Below are 20,624 nucleotides of genomic sequence, written 5' to 3' on the forward strand. Positions count from 1 at the left end.
AAATACCGACTTCTTCAAAAAGGGTTTCGGTTAGATTTTTTAGGATTAACCCTTATGACATCACTATGACATCATCAGGGGGATGTTTTTCCAAACTTTGGAAAGCTCCCTCCACAGCCACAGAAGTAGTAGTATTCTTCCTGACATCCTACATTGACCTTCATATATATATATATATATATATATATATATATATATATATATATATATATATATATATATATATATATATATATATATATATATATATATATATATATATATATATATATATATATAATAAAATTGGTGGCCTGTCCCTTTAACTTGGCCTTTTCTGAATGAAGCGAGTGGCGAGTATTAGTTAGAAATAAGTTAAGCTGCAGCTAAGGCCAATAAAAACGGTGTTTAACTTGCTTAAATGGCAAAAACGAGATAATCGCATAAAGCAATTGCTTTTTAAGAATCTTTCTCCAAGTCATTTTCCCTCAGCCTACCTCGTCTTCTTCCTCAGTGGTTTCCTACGTTTCCCAGAACAACTTTGCACCACCCCTCCAGAAAAGCGCCTGTACTTGTTGCTTTGGGTTACGTGAGTAGGCGAGGAGAAAAGCAATCTATCAAAAGAGCCAGCGCTAGCGAGAGAGGTTTCTGTTTTTTTTGGGGGGTTTTTTCGTGGAGGAAAAAGTCACGGTCTATTACTCAAAATGCTGTTTTGACTGCGTTGCATTCTGGTATATTGAGCCGACAGGCGTAGAAATTGGTATCTCTGCCTCTGCTCGCGAAGGAATTCTTCCTATGAGACTGTCGGGTGTCAGGGAGTGTGGAGAGGAGCTCTGTGGGCTCTTTTTCTGAGGGACTGACACAAAAACCTCAACTACAGTGATGTTACAGTGCTTCAGGGTGACGTCGCTGAAACCTCCCGGGGGTCTGCTGTTTTACATCTTTCTACGGACTCGTGGAGCTCTGTATGTAGAAGATCATTTTCTATGCCTCTACACCTTGTTACCCCTTGACCCCCTCTTACCCTGGGTTAATAGATTGGACGACCGCTAAATCCCAGTGCTTATAGGCAGCTCCACTCACTCTTTCCTCCCCTGGCTCTCTGTCACTTTCTCTCTCCACAGACCCAGACGCACACACGCACGCGCACGCGCACACGCACACACACACGCACACGCACACACACACGCACACGCACACACACACAGATTCCAAGGAAGCAAATAGCATCAGTATGATCGTCTTGTGGTCGGTTTAGCTCCAGGGTACGGAGCAGAACACCAACCACACTCCAGGCCACAGCAACAAACCTGTGTGTGATGTTGAGTCGCACACACGTTAAAGTGCTCGTCAAGTACGTTTTATCCACATCTGAAATCGTACGGTTGTATGTAAGTGTCAGGAATTCACACAATCTGACATTGTGTCACACTCTCCCATTTTTTGTCTTTCAAGCAAAACCCTTTGAGGGGAGCAGACGTGTGTACAAAGTATATGCATACGCTGGACCAACAGTGCCACCTGGTGGATCATTTGCTATAATGTGAAATGTGGTTAAAGGACTGAACAATCTCTTGGCACAGGGGACAAAAACAACAAGGTTTGGAAAAAATATACCAATCAGAGAGTGGGATTTAATTTGCTACAGTCGACAGCTGCTGCGGAAATTCCCCGACAAAGACATGTCAGGACTTCCACAGGATTCAGTACCGTGGCAGACTTCTGGGGAATACACTCGGAGATCAGATTGTCTTCGGATAAAAGCTCATGAGGAACCGGTGATTCAACCATTTACATGTTCGCTGCCGTATCGGATGAAAACCATTTTCACGTTTGATTTCATCAATCCTCGACGCTGCAAAGAAGGGACTTCACTTACTGAAACTTGTGCTGCATTAGGCCCTAACCTTAATGTTATTACAGTGTTTCTGTTCACTGACTCGACTGCTTGCTTAGCAGAACGAGCGCAGTCCATAAACAAATCTAAATCTAGTTTCAAGCCTATTTAACTCACATTTCTGGCAATTATTTCCTTATATGGAGCTAAACAGGCTGAAATCTAAGCCTATTTTACTCGTTTTGAGGTTATGTAGAGGCTATGTTTTGATGCTAGCTTCAAGAAAGCTTACCGACTCACTCACTAGTTCACAGAAGACGTTGTGCTGTGGGGGAGTTTTGACTATCCAGTTCCTCTTGAGGTTTCGTCAGACAATCTAATCTCAGAGTGTATTCCAAAGGATGTAGTGATGGTGATGAATCCTTTAGATCAGCGGTCTTCAACTTATTTTAAGCCAAGGACCCCTCAACTAAAAGAGAAAAGCAGGGACCCCCTACTACATATATATTGTATAAAAAGTTTCATATTAAACTGGGCCTGTAATAACGTGTAGGGTGGCCTAAAGTCTTTATACATACAGTACAGGCCAAAAGTTTGGACACATCTTCTCATTCAATGTGTTTCTTTATTTTCATGACTATTTACATTGTAGATTCTCACTGAAGGCATCAAAACTATGAAAGAACACATATGGAATTATGTACTTAACAAAAAAGTGTGAAATAACTGAAAACATGTCTTATATTTTAGATTCTTCAAAGTAGCCACCCTTTGCTTTTTTTGATAACTCTGCAAACCCTTGGTGTTCTCTCAATGAGCTTCATGAGGAAGTCACCTGAAATGGGTTTCACTTCACAGGTGTGCTTTGTCAGGGTTAATTAGTGGAATTTCTTTCCTTATTAATAAAAAAGCAAAGGGTGGCTACTTTGAAGAATCTAAAATATAAGACATGTTTTCAGTTATTTCACACTTTTTTGATAAGTACATAATTCCATATGTGTTCATTCATAGTTTTGATGCCTTCAGTGAGAATCTACAATGTAAATAGTCATGAAAATAAAAAGGAAACGCATTGAATGAGAAGGTGTGTCCAAACTTTTGGCCTGTACTGTACCTTTTTTGCATAGAATACTAAGCTATTAACATAATAATTGTTGGGATGATTTAAAAAAATCATGTTTGGCATGTGGCACAGTAAATCCTTATTAGGATGAACTCTATCTGTGGATGGCCTTAGTGCCTACCTTACCTAAAGGTCAGTAAGCAGTGGGGTTTTATATTTGCTGATAATATGTTGGATTCATGTTTCATTTTTGAAAAAACTTTCAAAAATTAAGAATAATTTGGTGGCACCCCCACTGCATTGACTCTGAGGACCCCCTAGTGTTCCCGGACCCCCTGTTGAAGATCCCTGCTTTAGATTGTAACAGTATCATTCCTGACATGTCTTTGTTTGGAAATTGCACCACAGCAGTTGTTCATAAAATTGAAAGCCACTTCGTTGGTTAGCAAGTTCTAACCTTGCAGGTAAAGTGATCTCATTGCTATGAGTGAAGTTGTTGTATGCAGAGACACTGTTGGGTCTGTCTTTGTGCTTGCTCACGCGTGCGCAACACAAAACCGGTTTAAGAACAAACCCAACAAGAAGAGGAGGAAAGTGAGAAATAGTAAGAGGCAGACAGGAGGAAAAAGCAGAAGCACTCACCCACTGTCATGGACTCTGGCAGACCAGATGTTGGCAGCACACCGGAGAGTGGAGCAGACTTTGTCGGTGGACTGGACTCCATACTGAAAACACATTTCACAGTTCGCTTTTGTGAGGAAAGCTGAGGCTGTAGCAGAAAAGCACACCGACTAGACTTGTCTGTTTAATCCTGTAACCGAACCATGATGGATATTTTGCACTAATCTGCAAATAATTCACACAGCAGCACATCAGTCCCGTCTGGAACGAGAGCTTACTTGAATGTTAGCAGCGATCTGCTGCTCTCACAGTTTGCCACCGGTCCTGTTGACTCATGCTGGGCAGGAAATGCATCAGAGTCCTCCACAGGGCTCACTGAAACATAATAGAAGTGAAAGTGAAGGTGCAGACTAACAGAGAAAGTCCCGAGATTTCAGACATCTGATCGCTACGCTGAAGCCATAAGCAGTGAAAACAGTCAAACCGAAACGAACCTTAAACAGGGAAATAAAAGAGCTGCCACTGTAACTCTTTATTTATGTACATATTTATAGAATGTACAGTATGTAATGTAAAATAGTTACTGTGCAGTGCAAGTAGTGAATGTAAATGTAGGAGCAGTGCCGCAGTGCAGGCTAGAAGCACTCAAGAAATATTACACTGATGTGGGAACAGAATGCATCAGGAAGTGTTTTTAATATTCTTTTGTCTTCCTTGAAGGTCTGCAGCTTTTAGCCTCTTTCCGACCTCTTTCCGAGGAAGGATTTTTGCAGTTCCTAGAACACAACATTCCTAGAACCCTTTCTTTCTCGTGTTCCGACTGGACCAATTTGGGGATTTTTAAGTTCCTCTGGCCACAGTTCCTATAACTCTTTCAGCTCCTACTTCAGGGAAGGGTCTTTTCGCTGTTCCCTTTTCGCATAGGAACCTAGGTCAGCGAGGGTCGGGTTTCCGGTACAGACAGACCAACAACGGGACAATTTTAACTTTTTTCGCCATCTTATTCATCACTAAAATCACTTCCGGCAACGTTTTAGGCGAGAAATTAACTGTTTCGATTTTGAATATAGTCAGTCTTGCGTAAATTGATGCTGAATTGACAATTTGCTTCAAAGTTTTCAGAGTTGAGAAGCTCCATGAAGCGACGCGACAGCCAGCTAGCGCCTGCCCCGGCCGCTAGCTCGTCGCTCAGCCAGTCCTGCTCAGAGACCCCGCTGTAAGCTGGAAGCGGTTCGTTTGTTTAAATATCACAACACATGTCCATCATAAGATTAACGGGAACCTGTGGTTAACTGTCTTTTTGGAGTTAAACTCAACAAGTGTGACCTGCGGCCTTGACAAGAGATCCCCGTTTCTCTTCGGGAGACTTGTTTAAATTGTGACAAATATGTTATACACACATTAGATTTTGTATTTAGTTCATACTTATACATGGTGTATTTGTTTTCTGATTTTAACGCTATAAAGACTGTTGCCGTGCTTGCATCACTCCCTTACCCCTAAAAACAGTTTTGGGGGAGAGTAGTTAGTAGATCTGCTTAGAAGTGGACTTTTCCTATAACTACGTTCCTGTAACTACTTGGTCGGAAAGCGGCTTTTGTCTACAGTACCTGGCTGAGAGTCTGCAGGGTTCAGAGGAATGAGGATGTCCGAGCTTCTGTGTTCGGTCATCACCTGTAGAGGACTCCACGTGGACACACTGGACAGGCTGCCTACCACCACCCTAAATCAAAGCAATTTATCTTCAGTCAGTGTGGCTGGGGCTTTTCCCTGAGAGAGAAGCACATTTCACTGTTCTGTCCCATAGTTCAGTCGTGGACATTTTGGATTAAAACCTCGACTGCACAACACATTCTATTGTCAACTGTGCCTCCCATAATGCTTTGGAGGATGTAAACATAATGTCACCATGGATTCAGTGAGTTGCCCTGTGGGCTACAACTTCAGCCCTGTTTTACAGTCTTTATACGTTTACATTTTGACACCAATAAAAGTATGCCGAATTAGATATCAGCAGTTCCTTTTCGCAGTGTACCCATCGATGCACACACAAGTATGAATCAAATACTTAAAAGGTCCCATGACATGGTGCTCTTTGGATGCTTTTATATAGGCCTTAGTGGCCATACTGTATCTGAAGTCTCTTTGATTCAGCCTTGGTGCAGAATTACAGCCACTAGAGCCAGTCCCACAATGAGCTTTCCTTAGTATGTGCCATTTCTATGTCTGTAGCTATTGAGGAGGAGGGGGGCAAGGTTGGGGTGTGGCCTTGACCAACTGCCACTTTGCTCATTTGAAAGCCAAGCTTTCATTTTCTCAAAGGCAGAGCAGGATACCCAGGGCTCGGTTTACACCTATCGCCATTTCTAGCCACTGGGGGACCATAGGCAGGCTGGGGGAACGCATATCAATGTTAAAAAACCTCATAAAGTGAAATTTTCATGCCATGGGACCTTTAAAACTTAAAAATGTGACGATTCTCAGGCAAGTTCTGGAGTTATAAAGAGTAATTTATGCTATGATTTCCAAGCAGTTTTATGGAAGTTTATTTGCAATGGACATCAGAGATAATGATATCTTTAGAAAGTGCAAGTCCCACTGAATCTAAAACTACATGATTATGTCGGTGTGTTCACATTTCACTGAGTTATGGCTCCGTATCTTCGCTACATTAATTCCCTCTGTGTATGAGCTGTGCGTCACGACCACTGCTGCAACTGCGGACTGTAAACGGGCTGAATAAGCGGGTCAAACTACGGTAACTAATTCCCCAGCATGCACCTGTCCCTTTCACCTCACACAGCATCTTTGCCTCACATCTCTCTCCCTTCACAGTTTAAAAATGCCTGGTCTTCATTCTGTTGTGAATAAATGTCAGGACCAGAGTAAGAAATCTAAGAAAAATCCATTACATTTTTCGCATTTCACACTGATTCTTTTTTTTTTTTAATTTGTCCTTTTTTTTGAGATAATTTTATTGAACTAAACATAATGCAACTTGCACAGTGTATAGGCAAATTAAGCCAACATTAATTTTGTGCTCTGCAGGGAACACAGACTTTTGGATCCTATTAATCACCTCCAGCAGCCCATCATTTGAGAACTCAACAAATAAAAACAGGATGAAACAAAAATATGAGCACTTTTTAATTATAACTCTATTTGTTAATGATCTCCTATTTCATTTCCCATGCACTTAAAGAACAACTTCCAAGGGTAGTTTGCCCTAAGCCCACACTAATGTCTGTCAGAATAAAAACTAAACAAACAGAGAAATATGAAATATTTCTCTTAATACTTTTTTATAACCCGACAATCATTCAACTGAAGTTATCTGACTCACTGATCAGAGCTGCTCCTCTCCTCCTCCTGGGTTTGTGCTCTGGGTTTGTACATGTCATCCTCTTCCTCCTCATCCTCGTAGTCTATACTCTTACTGTCAGGCAGAGGAGGTGTAGTAGTGGGTGGAGTACGAGAGGGGTGGGGGGACCCCACCCAGCTGACTATGCCCGGCTCAGCCAGGCCGTTCTGGGCTGGCGACTCGGAGAAGGCCGGCTCCAAAGTATCTATTCCTTCCTCCACACTTCTCTGAGCGGGAGGAATGTGGCTCTTCCTCATGGCGCCCATCTTCTGGGAGTCCTCCTCTCCCTCCTCCTCATCCTCCGCACCCCCATCCAGATCGTCATCAAAGGAAATGATGTTGGTGACTTTCTTTTTCCGCCGGCGCTCCTTCCTCAGCCCTGAGTCTGGGTGGGAAAAGATGAAAAGAAAAAAAAAAAAAAAAAATAGAAGTGAACCACAACCTCAATTTTAAAACTTGAATGAAGTGAAACTTTGAATTTGCGTACGTTTCACCCGTCTGGACTAGCTGCCTTCCGAATGTTCATACAGTAAAGTTTAGTACTGGTGACATCAGCAACTTAAGTTCATTTCAATTAAGCCTTTCTAATACACTATCCATCCAACTCCCTCTTCCTTTTTTAAAGCCAAAAGGCCTGGCTGTGCAATAGTGAGTCTACCAGTGAATACTATGAATGGGTTCCCACCTTGAGGAACTGGCACACAGCTTAGAATTGACATTCATTCACAGTTCAAATTTAAAAGCTTGTTCATCCCACTGAGCAGAACATAAGAGGAGAAAGCGGTCTAAGTTCCCTCCCCCCCCGCCGATGGAATAGACCAGGGCAGAGTAAGCTAAATGAGGTCAAAGGAGGAACCGACATTCTGGAAGTTGTTTTTTTTTTTCATTTCATGGGGGATTTCATCACTGCTGCAGCACTCTGCTGCAGACGCCTTGCGTTGCATCCACTGGATTCGTTCCACCAGTGCATTCATTATACATGCTCCAACTGAAGCGTACGTCGTTTTATTTGCTTTATGTTTGTGCTGGTTCTGTGACGCTTTTGTGACATAAACACATGTTCTAGGAATACATTTACAGCATGCCGCAATTCTGAAATACAGCATCTGTGTGATTTATTTACATGTTAGAGCCAGAGGAACACAATGTATAACTCATTGTATTCAAAGGGTGGACAAAATAACAGAAACACCTTACAATACTGTGAAATAGTCCCAAAATAGATGTCATGTCTGCAAAGTTTTGAGAAAGTGTTAAGTGCTAAAAGAAAATCTGCTACTTTCTATTACTTGCACAGCTGTTGTATTGCACTGTAAATTATTCGGGGGACCCTCTGCGTGTTGCAGCAATACTAACAAGTCTATATTAAAGATTCGGGATTCCTACCAGCAGAGCTGCTGCGTGGGAGGACAGGCAGCGGGTCTGAGGCCCCGTCCACTCTGGGGGTGAAGCCGGGCACTACAGCCGTGGCGGTGCTGATCTCTCGCAGCAGGCTGCTGACCCCCTGAGTCGACTCTTTCCACAGGCTGCCGATGCCCTGCGTGGACTCCTTGAGGAGGTGGGACACCGAGGGGCCTCCTCGCATCACCCCGCCGTTCAGGTCACTGTTGTCTAAGTTGATGGCAAACAGGATGGTCTGAACTCCATCCTGTTGTCTAAGTTGATGGCAAACAGGATGGAGTTCAGACCTGAACAGCGTAGCATGAAGAGAGAGAGAGAGAGAGAGAGAGAGAGAGAGAGAGAGAGAGAAAAAAAAAAAAAAAAAAAAAAAAAAAAAAGAGAGAGAGAGGAAGGAAATGCAATTTATGACAGATCCGTGTAATAAAATCACACAAAGCTTTTGAACTTCCGCAAAGTGCTTTGTAAGCTTTTCTGGGCGCGCACAGCCAGAGTGGGCAACCTAAGATGAACTCCGGCTATCTGCCTGTGTATGAGCAGAGAGGAAAGGCTCTGGCGTGAGATCAGTGGTTTGTATTCTTAATATTTTAGAGTTTGCGCTCATCAATAGTTCAAGAGTAAGAGCACAGGCATTACCACTAATAGGGTTAGGACATCAATTCCCACCAAATCTAGTCATGACAAACAAGTAAAGTGCAGCGTCAGTTAATTTGCTGCTTTTACAGCAGCTCCGTTTGTCTGAAGCATGTTTAAATTTCAATGAGATTAAAAGCACGCTGTAATGCTCATTAAACCCCAAGAAGATAACATCTTTGGATATATAAAACATGGGGACACGACTTTGCTGTTTTTATATCCTTACCACTAATGGGGCAAAAAATATAGCCTTGCCTGAGGGTGGCACAAGAAGATATATCAAAAGGGTATTCCCTCTGTACGTCGGCCATTTAGGACGACTCAAACTCAAATTGTCAGGCTCAGCTGTATGTTGTCAGACTTGGCTCTACTTTGATCATGTTGTATTAACCTGCTAAATGTTAACATGTTAACATACCAACTGTGAAAAAAACTGCATGCAAAAATGACCATGATATGATAGGTTATGTTTTTGCTAATGTTACATTATATGAATATGTAACCTTAGTTTTAACATAGTATTATGTAACATTAGCATGCCAACATGTGTAGTCTTGCCAACATGTTGAATGGTGGCATGTAGCATACAGGTCGTATGCATGTTTGGTATGATATAGCATGACATGCAACATTAACATGGTAACTGGTGGACACTTCCTTTTGAGTGGCATTTCACACTACGGTAATGTTTACCATGCCGCTAGCATTTGACCCCCCCCCCCACCACAGTCTGGTGTGTACTATGTTGATCCTGCAACTATCTGCAACATTAAAACACAAACTCACCTGCAGCCATGGTGGGGAGCATACTTGCTCTCTCTTCATCAAGAATAAAAGCCCAGTCTTCATAGTAAGTTCTAGAAAAAAAAGAGAGGTGAAGTAACATCTCTTATCAAGACAAAGAAGTTTAAAAAAAAAAAACACTGCACAGCTGAGGAAATACCAGCTCTGGAGGTGAATAGATTCTGGAGTGGCAGTAAAACATCAGCAAAGAGCATGCACGCAAGATCACACTGATATGCAAACGTTTAAAAACATTTTGTTATATGAAATTGCTAATATCTTTATTATTGAGATCCACACACACACACACACACACACACACACACACACACAAACTAACCCCAGGCGTGGGCGATCAGCCAGCAGTGTGTGCAGGTAGCGCTCCAGCGAGTGCTCGTTGAGGGCGCAGCGCAGCCAGGCACGGCCCCGGCCCAGCTCGGAGGAGATGTGACGTAGGGAGTAGAACCGCTGGAGCTCGTGGCGGTTCAGATGCTCCTTCACATAGAACCAGAAGGTAAATTCTGGTGAGGGGATGAAAACGGAGAGGAAGAGGAAAGATAGACAAAGAAGGAGAGAATCAGTTCCATCGGATCTGTTCTTAAGTTAGACAAGAGGTTCAAAAGGCCAGGGAAGCAGTGGCGAAAACACTCCTAGAGTCCCGAGAGTCGGCACATTCATTAGCGAATATCCACACCTCCTTACACACAGCTCCATCCTGACCTCCTATCTGTTACCTCTCCATATTTTGCACTCACAGCAGAACTCATACAATTGTATTATTTTCTATAAAAACAGAAAAAGAAGATAAAAGGACCAAAAAAATCATGGGGGTCTGTGTCAATGTAAAGTTTTTTCGTAATTAATAGGAATGAGCGTTATGCTACGGTTTTGCATATGATTAGCATATAACCCCAGAACAATGTGTTAAACTTATTGCTGCTATTTCTGGCTTTGACAGAGGGCTTGGCTTCATTAGGGAGCTCCAAATCCAAGAGTTCAGCCACAATCCTTTCTTCTAATTGACTGTGAAATACAGGAAAATGTCAGATGTGCTAATGGTAATGACGTGGTAGCCATTACAGAAGTCCTGCAATTCTCCTCCATCTGGATTTAATAGCCACGAGGTTGTTAAATATGACACATTAGAAACAATTCAGTATAATGTGAAACTAATGTCCCTAAGGTCTTTATAAGCCTGGATGGCTGCAAATAAAACTGAATCTCAAAGCTTTTTATACTGTTCATTTCCGCATGGAGATACCATAGAGCAGTGTTTCTTATTCAGTGGGTACATGCAAAGGTGGAGTAGGAGTAAGTCAAATAATTTGACAAACCAGAAATTAGTCTTTCATCTCTTTCAAAAACATGTCCACACATTGTGAGTCAACTATAGTCTTGCCTTGCCAGACCATCCTCCACCTCTGCGGAGGAGGGTCTGGTTAGTCCACATAGCATTCCGGGATGGGAGAAAAACGTGCTCTGGTTAATTGGCATTTCTTTAAACAAATCACAATCGTCATGAGCGGTGCTAGAATCCGCACGGAGCCGCTGCAAAATAGCGCCGGGAAGGAACTTGTTTTGGAGGAACTTTTACGTTCAAAAGTTGTTTTAGTTGTGCAAGAGATTTATATTTGCCAATAATATGTTGGATTCATGTTAGGACTTTTTAATTTTTGAAAAAAAACTTAACTTAATAATTTGGAGGCCCCCCTGCATTGACTCTGAGGACCCCCTAGGGGTCCCGGACCCCCTGTTGAAGACCCCTGGTCTAGCTAGCTGTCTCAATTTACCCTGCAGAGATCTGAGGAGCAGTTAACCATAGTCCTCATAAATCCACCAGAGTTTAAAATTCCAAAACAAAGAAAGCGAAGGAAATGGACATCAGCAAAAAGACATGTATCCAGCGGAATTTCCTGCCGCACCGGAGCAATCCCGGAAGTGGAATGTCGAGGATATAGACTATAACTATAATAACTGAACACAATAAGTTGCAACTAAGTACATGAAAAATAGTTAGCAAGCAAGCAAAGAAGCTAAAAGTAATATAGTTGGCACAGTCGAAACACAGTAGCTAGCTGAAAGTAAAGGATAAGCTGTTATAGACAGCTAAAAGAAATGGTCAAAAGTAATTATAATAGATTAAACCGTTAATACTTAGCTAATGGACAGATGATTAAAAATAATACTTATGGATTAATAGTTAAAATAGTTGACTAAAAGTAATGGATAAATGGTTGAAATTGTTAGCTAAAGGTAATGGATAAATGGTTGAAACAGTTAGCTAAAAGTAATGTATAAACGGATGAAATAGTTTGATAAAAATAATGGATAAATGGTTGAAATAGCTAACTAAAAGTAATGGCTAAACAGATGAAATAGTTAGCTAAAGATAATGGATAAATGGTTGAAACAGTTAGCTAAAAGTAATGGCTAAACGGATGAAATAGTTAGCTAAAGATAATGGATAAATGGTTGAAACAGTTAGCTAAAAGTAATGGATAAATAGTTAAAACAGCTATAATAAATGAAATTATAAGTAATAAATATACGGCTGAAACTTCATGTGGTAGTAATAAACAAATGCCAACTTAACCAACCCCACCTAAACATTTACAGCTCAATTTTATGACAATATTATTGTAAGCTCCACTATTATACCAACTTTATATCATTAGTAGTTAAAGATGCAGTAGGTAAGTCTTATAAAACTAACTTTGTCATATTTGCTGAAACTGACCCTATGTTCCAGTAGAACTATATGAATTATGTAATATAAAAAATCCAGCTCCTCTGGTACCACCACAGCTTTTAAAGATCTGAAGAACAATGCAGATGTAGCCATTTCTTCTGACAGGTAATATAATTACCATAAATGATTTATCTTTAACTTGGTTATTAGTGGTCAAAAGTCCACAAAGCTACGTTGGTGAGCATGATAGTAACGTTTGCACAGTGGTCGGTCTGATATGATGCTGAAATGCTAGTTAGCATCGTTTTACGGTTGGTGAGTAAACATTGCGTTAGTGTTTAGTAGTCTGACATGCCGGCCGGCAGTTCTGTCAAACTCCCTTGTGTGGGAGGGGCTTAGGAGACGGTTTGGGCTGCAGCAGAAAGGGGGGAGGGACTGAGAAGTTGTCGATGTTCAAATTTGTTGGCAAAGTCCTGGATCTTCACAATCTTACCTACAGCAGCTTTAAATACAGTGCCTTGCGAAAGTATTCGGCCCCCTTGAACTTTTCGACCTTTTGCCACATTTCAGGCTTCAAAACATAAAGATATAAAACTGTAATTTTTTGTGAAGAATCAACAACAAGTGGGACACAATCATGAAGTGGAACGAAATTTATTGGATATTTCAAACCTTTTTAACAAATAAAAAACTGAAAAATTGGGCGTGCAAAATTATTCAGCCCCTTTCACTTTCAGTGCAGCAAACTCTCTCCAGAAGTTCAGTGAGGATCTCTGAATGATCCAATGTTGACCTAAATGACTAATGATGATAAATAGAATCCAGCTGTGTGTAATCAAGTCTCCGTATAAATGCACCTGCTCTGTGATAGTCTCAGAAGTCCGTTTAAAGCGCAGAGAGCATCATGAAGAACAAGGAACACACCAGGCAGGTCCGAGATGCTGTTGTGGAGAAGTTTAAAGCCGGATTTGGATACAAAAAGATTTCCCAAGCTTTAAACATCCCAAGGAGCACTGTGCAAGCGATAATATTGAAATGGAAGAGAGTATCAGATCACTGCAAATCTACGAAGACCCGGCCATCCCTCTAAACTTTCAGCTCATACAAGGAGAAGACTGATCAGAGATGCAGCCAAGAGGCCCATGATCACTCTGGATGAACTGCAGAGATCTACAGCTAAGGTGGGAGACTCTGTCCATAGGACAACAATCAGTCGTATACTGCACAAATCTGGCCTTTATGGAAGAGTGGCAAGAAGAAAGCCATTTATTAAAGATATCCATAAAAAGTGCTCGTTTTAAAGTTTGCCACAAGCCACCTGGGAGACACACCAAACATGTGGAAGAAGGTGCTCTGGTCAGATGAAACCAAAATCGAACTTTTTGGCAACAATGCAAAAGCGTTATGTTTGGCATAAAAGCAACACAGCTCATCACCCTGAACGCACCATCCCCACTGCAAACATGGTGGTGGCAGCATCATGGTTTGGGCCTGCTTTTCTTCAGCAGGGACAGGGAAGATGGTTAAAATTGATGGGAAGATGGATGGAGCCAAATATAGGACCATTCTGGAAAGAAAACCTGATGGAGTCTGCCAAAGACCTGAGACTGGGACGGAGATTTGTCTTCCAACAAGACAATGATCCAAAACATAAAGCAAAATCTACAATGGAATGGTTCACAAATAAACATATCCAGGTGTTAGAATGGCCAAGTCAAAGTCCAGACCTGAATCCAATCGAGAATCTGTGGAAAGAACTGAAAGTCGCGGTTCACAAACGCTCTCCATCCAACCTCACTGAGCTCGAGCTGTTTTGCAAGAAGGAATGGGCAAAAATTTCAGTCTCGATGTGCAAAACTGATAGAGACCTACCCAAAGCGACTTACAGCTGTAATCGCAGCAAAAGGTGGCGCTACAAAGTATTAACTTAAGGGGGCTGAATAACTTTGCACGCCCAATTTTTCAGTTTTTTATTTGTTAAAAAGGTTTGAAATATCCAATAAATTTCGTTCCACTTCATGATTGTGTCCCACTTGTTGTTGATTCTTCACAAAAAATTACAGTTTTATATCTTTATGTTTGAAGCCTGAAATGTGGCAAAAGGTCGAAAAGTTCAAGGGGGCAGAATACTTTCGCAAGGCACTGTAATATCCAGTTTAGAATCAATTCAAATTCACAGATGTTTAACATGATGGGTGGTGTCGATGAAGGGGTGCTAGACCTCATCTAGACAAAAGAAAGGGTTGGGAACCACTGCAATAGAGCACAAATCTCAGCAGCAACAAATAAAAACATGAGACTTATTTAGTGGGATGAAGAAAAGAAGAGGCTCATTTCTTTGAAAACATTTTAAATAAATGTCAAATGGAAGGGTGGCTGTTATTTGTTTATGGCTGCACTACTACATCACCTAGAAATATCCCAGATGTCTTCCACATTTTTGTGCCAGCTATAATTTCATCTCCCCGTAGTTCAGCATGCCATAGGCTGTTTGGCATCTTTGAGATCTTGACTGGAATTTAAAACAAACGTCTGAGGGTTTGAACAATGCTTGAGCACACAGCATGCATTTATAATGACACTTTTTAGGAGCGCAAAGAAACAGCAGGTGCGCGGCCCACCACAGACTGAGACAGAGAGACGGAGGTTTAAAGACTGACAGCTAAGGACAACAGAGAGAGTGAAACAGGGAAGCAGAGACCTTCCTGTGCATGCCATTTTGAACTGTGTCTGTAGTCTAACCATCTGGTCTCACAGCCAGGTTGTGTGCGCTTGTGCATGTGGTTATCCTGCAGCTCGGAGCTTCCCACTGACACATCTGTGTCTTCCAACCCTCCATGACTTCCAAAATAACAAGCTACGCCACCTTGTAGCAAGGTTAGCACTCGGTTCTGCTTTTTCCAAAGTAAATGCTGTAGGTTAAAGTTAAGTTGCCACCTTGATTTCCAACTTTAGACCTGAGTTTAACAGACACCATGCAGCCAGCTAATTATCGTACCTCCTTCCGTCTTGGTGCTGAAGCCTGCAGCCTGCTTGAGAGCAGCGGCGGTGAGAGCCAGACCTCGGCTCTTCCTCAGGCCATGCTGCAACACCACTTCAAACTGGGCACACAGGCAGATCACCCTGCAGAGACAAAGACGTGTTACTGGACTATGTGCACCCCATGAGTGCTTTTATGCCTCTTGAATTTATGGGTGCACTTTAAACTCCACTAGAAGTACCATCATTTATAGTTTCAGATAAAAAGATGAAAGACCACCACTAAATTGCAAACAGTCCAGACTTCTAAATATTATTCTATCCTACAATGATTTGAAACGCCAATAACAAGGCAGAAAATGGTACTACTAAAAACTGTAGCTACAACTTCAAAATAAGATCTGAGCAGCACAGGACATCAAATATTTCTCACTGACAGCATTAAGCACTGATGAAAAATGGTTGGTACATCGTCTTTTATAAATAACCCATTTTTCTCTTTTATTGAACGTCATAAAAACTTCTTATTGCATAGATATGATGATAGGATATTGTAAAGCTCTCCAAACGTGCTGAAATCCCTGAGATGCTCCTTCAAATATCCCTCTGAGTTGAGAGCAGTAAGGCCATACCAACCAAAAAATAAGGTTATTTTATTCATTGTAGTGAAGAAATCCATCCTCAAGCTGGGCATTTGCCAGATTGCTGTACAGAAGAGGCTAAAGGTCGGAGTCTACAGCATGAAGTGCCCTTGAACTACACAAGCAAACCAAACCACCTCTTGGGGGCTGAATAAAACACAATTATATAACTAAAGAATGTCTTGGTAACAGGCAGCTTCTCTTACCTGCTGTCTGAGTCTGTGGCAATCTCCTTTCTTCCTCCAAAGCGGATTTGGCACTGGAAAATAAAGTATGTATAAGTTGGGACGTTGCGTAAAATGTAAATAAAAACAGAATTCAATGATTTTGCAAATCCTTTTCAACCTATATTCAATTGAATACACTACAAAGACATGGCATTTAATGTTCAAACTGATAAACTTGTTTGTTTGTTTTTTTTCAAATATTCACTCATTTTGAATTTGATGCATGCAACACATTCCAAAAAAGCTGGGAGATGGGCATGTTTACCACTGTGTTACATCACCTTTCCTTTTAACAACACTCAACAAGCGTTTGGGAACTGAGGAGACTAATTGTTGAAGCTTTGTTGGTAGAATGCTTTCCCATTCTTCCTTGATGTACGACTTCAGTAGCTCAACAGTCCAGGGTCTCTGTTGTCATACTTTGTTCTTCATACTGGCCACACATTTTAATGGGAGACAGGTCTGGACTGGAGACAGGTCTGGACTGGAGACAGGTCTGGACTGGAGACAGGTCTGGACTGCAGACAGGTCTGGACTGCAGACAGGTCTGGACTGCAGACAGGTCTGGACTGCAGGCAGGCCAGTCTAGTACTCTTTTACTACGAAGCCATGCTGTTGTAACACGAGCAGGATGTGGCTTGGCATTGTCTTGCTGAAATAAGCAGGGCCGTCCCTGAAAAAGGCGTCGCTTGGATGGCAGCATATGTTGCTCTGAAACCTGTATGCACCTTTCAGCATTAATGGGGCCTTCACAGATGTGCAAGTTACCCATGCCATGGGCACTAACACACCCACATACCATCACGGATGCTGGCTTTAGAACTTTGCGCTGATGACAATCTGGATGGTCTCTTTGGCCCGGAGGACATGACGTCCACGATTTCCAAAAAACAATTTGAAATGTGGACTCGTCAGACCACAGCACACTTTTCCACTTCGCGTCAGTCCATCTCAGATGAGCTCGGGGCCAGAGAAGCCGACAGCGTTTCTGGGTGTTGTTGTGGCTTTCGCTTTGCACGGTAGAGTTTTAACTTGCACTTACAGATGTAGCGACGAACTGTGTTAACTGCCAATGGTTTTCCGAAGTGTTCCTGAGCCCACGTGGTAATATCCTTTACATAATGAGGTCGGGTTTTAATGCAGTGCTGGAGGGATCGAAGGTCACGGCCATTCAATGTTGGTTTTCAGCCTTGCCCCTTACTTGCAGAGTTTTCTTGCAGCAGCTACAAAGGAGCATCTGAGGCGCTCAGTTTTGCACCTGAGTGGGTAGATCCAGTGGCTGAATGAGCTGCCCATCTGCCACAGCTCATCATGGAGGGGGATGAGAGGAGATGCCTAGGATGGCTTTAATTGTGTCCTCCATTCCCCTTCCCCTTACTCCAGACGGTCTAGTTTCAGCCCGACCACAGAGCTGGCCTTCCTCACCAGCGTGTTCAGTCAGCTGGCCTCACTAGTCTTGATGTTACCAGTCCAGCACACCACAGCAAAGAGCGCTGGCTGGCTACTACGGACTGATAAAATATCTTCAGGAGCCCGTTGCACACACTGAAGGATCCAAGCCTCCTCAGGAAGAACAGTGTGCTCTGTCCCTTTTTGAAGAAGGCGTCTGTGTTGTGAGACCAGTCCAGTTTTTTTTTATTGGTATGAACCCCAAGGTACCTGTATGAGTCCACCCTCTCCACTTCCTCCCAATGGATGGTAACTGGGACAGGGGGCCCTCCTACTGCTGCGGACTTGGCGATGTTGAGCTTCGGGTGATGTTGCTGAACCGTGTGATAAGGCTCTTTATCAGTCCTCCTCGTTCTCGTTGTATCCAACAATGGAGAAGTCGTCGGGAACACTTTTGGAGGCGGCAGGAACCAGAGTTAAAGGTGAAAGCAGAGTCTGAGGTGTAGAATTGAAGAGGAATGGCACCAGAACAGTTCCTTGAGGTGCGCTGGTGTTGCTAGTCACAACCTCAGAGGTATTAGCCATCCACTCTGACGGCCACGGTACATATATAATAGCCCAGACTAACCCCAATACTGTACATGCAGTCCCCACTTTCTTTTTGCCTCTGTGTATGGGAAAGGACATCACATCAAACCCCATCTACCAGTGTTAGGTTTCCTTGCTCAATGGCAAAAACTAAAATCTCGCACTCTTAGAAACCACTCATATTCTACTCTTTATTGTTTGCCTTCTATATACTCAATATATTTGCATTGAATTCAATAGAAGATCAACTTGCAAAAGTTGTAAATAATGCTCAGTTTTGCTTCCTCTAGTGGGTTTCGGTGCGCACAGTGAATAAAGGAACTAATAGGTATTCTGACACCACAAACCCATTGTAAATAATTTCCCAACACCTCACATGTTTAAGGTGAAGTGATTTTTTTTTTTTTCACCATGCTAAAAGCCCTGGCAGATTTTGGAATAAAGTGTTGGTACTATGATCTCGACCGCAAAGAACGTACAGATAACCGGCGACTCACCTGTTTGACAGCATCCAGCAGTCTCTCCAGGAGGTGCTGTCTCTTGGTATCACTCTGCTGAGTGCCTGCAAAAGGTGAATGGACAGGAAATTGCCCAAATTTAGTTTGATGATGGATTAAGAAAATAAATTACCAGTCACTGCAGTCATACCTGTGTAAATGATGCATGTTTAAAAGGAGAGGAAGGGAATGAACTGCTGGTGAAAGTCATGGCCATCACGGTCAGTATATAGAAAACAGTTTGTTTATAAAGTTTTCCAGTTCAAACACAATATTCTACAAGCTTACATGCTTTGCCAAAGGGCACCTTGGCAGTTGCAGAGTGATGGAAACTGGAGCAGTCCCTTTCCGCCACCCACATGTTTAGGAGGGACCCACGTTAGCGACTAGTCATAACCACACTTCACCTCCACCTCAAGGCTAGTCTCAAGATAACTGCCTCTCATGTTAACTTGCCACTTCAAAACCAAACGACCAAGTGGTTTTTTCCCAGGTTGTCACAGCGTGGTGGTGCGGTTAGTCATGCATTGGACAGGTTCACATTCACAAGAGCGTTCATGCAGTGTTGAATCCCTTTCATTTTCTTTCTTTTGTTAATAAATCGCTACGGTTTGACGGACCAGAAAGGTCATTTGCTGTTTATTAACATTGGGGAAGTAGCTGCGGTGCCGTTAACGAGTCAGCAGAAACCCCAAACTTAATGTCTGAGCACGGAGGGAACTAACAAGTTACTAAATCTGCTCTTGCGTGCATGATATGTTTTTTTTTTTTTGTGGGAGAGCGACAAGCCAAAGGCAATGAGACAACAAAACTCACCGTTCATTCTGACAGCCAGACCCCGGTAGTAGTGGCATCCAAGCTAAAACGGTTTACCGCCGATATGATGTGCTTTTAATCATAAAGAGCACAGGCTAGCGATGCACCGGGGCCATGCTGTCTCTGTGGCCGAGCTGGACCCACTCAACCGCGGCGTGAGAGCCGATGCTCACACGGTGAACAGAGAGAGGCCTGCCGGGGAGCCGCTGGGGCTGTGAGTCTACCCCAGTCTGACATGTAAGAGTTGTATAAAGCCTGGTGAGCAGATAAACTGTATTAAGTGCAAGCCGAATTGTAGTTTCGGAGCCATGAAAGGACCCGTCTAAAATGTGGAGGTCCGTTTAGGAGAGGAATGAAGTGTTTCAGTTTCAATAAGGAGCCTGTGGCACTGCGAGCAAAGGAAACGGACTGACTGAGCAGCGTTAACGATCACATGACAAAACACACAGCTGTCATATGACAGGAGAGTCCTAGTGGGTGTTGTAGTCTTTTTGTAAGTGTTGTGGAACTACAAAAGTTAACTTTCAGACTTTTACATGCAGAAATATGATTTTAAAAAAGCATGCTTGTATCATCTTGTATCATACTTTTTTAAGCATGCTTGTATGCTTAAAATGTATATTTTCTGGGATTTGTGCAGATAGGGTGAAGCAACATTAACACATCACATTTTTTATTTGAAAAAAGTTATATATATATATATGATAACATATTAACATATTTTCTCACCAAATGAAGGTTGGGCGTCGCAGCAGAAGCATCATGTGTCCCACCCATCGACTGTTAGAGTCAATGGTCCCACCACCATTTCACAGACTAGAACGGAATGATGTCACAACTAGACAAAAGCAGGAAAAGCAACAGAAACTGTTGAAGTGTTGAAAAACAAGTGTTGAAAAATAAATATGTACTCAAAAAAGCAGCTGATGTTATCTTGCTTTAAACCATTTCAATGTTAATGAAAAATTATTTGAAAGCCTTTTAAATGCATATTACTGATCATTTATAGTTCATTTAAGGATGTGCAACACAACCCGCTGATCAGTTCTGATCTGATTAGACTCAGTTATCTTTTGCAAGACAATAAATGAGATAAACAGCACCAAGGGGCATATAAATC

General features: G+C 42.3%; 1 protein-coding gene across 2 annotated transcripts in view; it reads right to left on the reverse strand.

Moving 5' to 3' along the window:
• The window catches only part of snx29 (sorting nexin 29), a 185,047-nt gene extending 165,119 nt beyond the window's left edge, over positions 1–19,928 (reverse strand). Inside the window, exons 1-12 of one of the 2 annotated variants that reach the window (XM_039788209.1) lie at positions 19,505–19,928; positions 18,689–18,753; positions 16,194–16,246; positions 15,366–15,490; positions 10,019–10,199; positions 9,682–9,752; positions 8,510–8,549; positions 8,248–8,465; positions 6,844–7,246; positions 5,111–5,223; positions 3,779–3,875; positions 3,522–3,604 (exon numbers count right to left, since the gene is read on the reverse strand). In XM_039788209.1, coding sequence (XP_039644143.1) covers positions 3,522–3,604; positions 3,779–3,875; positions 5,111–5,223; positions 6,844–7,246; positions 8,248–8,465; positions 8,510–8,549; positions 9,682–9,752; positions 10,019–10,199; positions 15,366–15,490; positions 16,194–16,246; positions 18,689–18,753; positions 19,505–19,511 — 1,456 coding nt within the window. In that variant the 5' untranslated portion in view covers positions 19,512–19,928. Of the gene's footprint in view, positions 1–3,521; positions 3,605–3,778; positions 3,876–5,110; positions 5,224–6,843; positions 7,247–8,247; positions 8,466–8,509; positions 8,550–9,681; positions 9,753–10,018; positions 10,200–15,365; positions 15,491–16,193; positions 16,247–18,688; positions 18,754–18,976; positions 19,102–19,504 lie in introns of those variants that run through there. The other variant, XM_039788208.1, reaches the window with a different exon arrangement.
• Positions 19,929–20,624: the final 696 nt, after the last annotated feature.

This window comes from Perca fluviatilis, chromosome 21 (genome assembly GCF_010015445.1).
Source record: "Perca fluviatilis chromosome 21, GENO_Pfluv_1.0, whole genome shotgun sequence".
In the NCBI taxonomy this organism is placed as follows: Eukaryota; Metazoa; Chordata; class Actinopteri; order Perciformes; family Percidae; genus Perca; species Perca fluviatilis.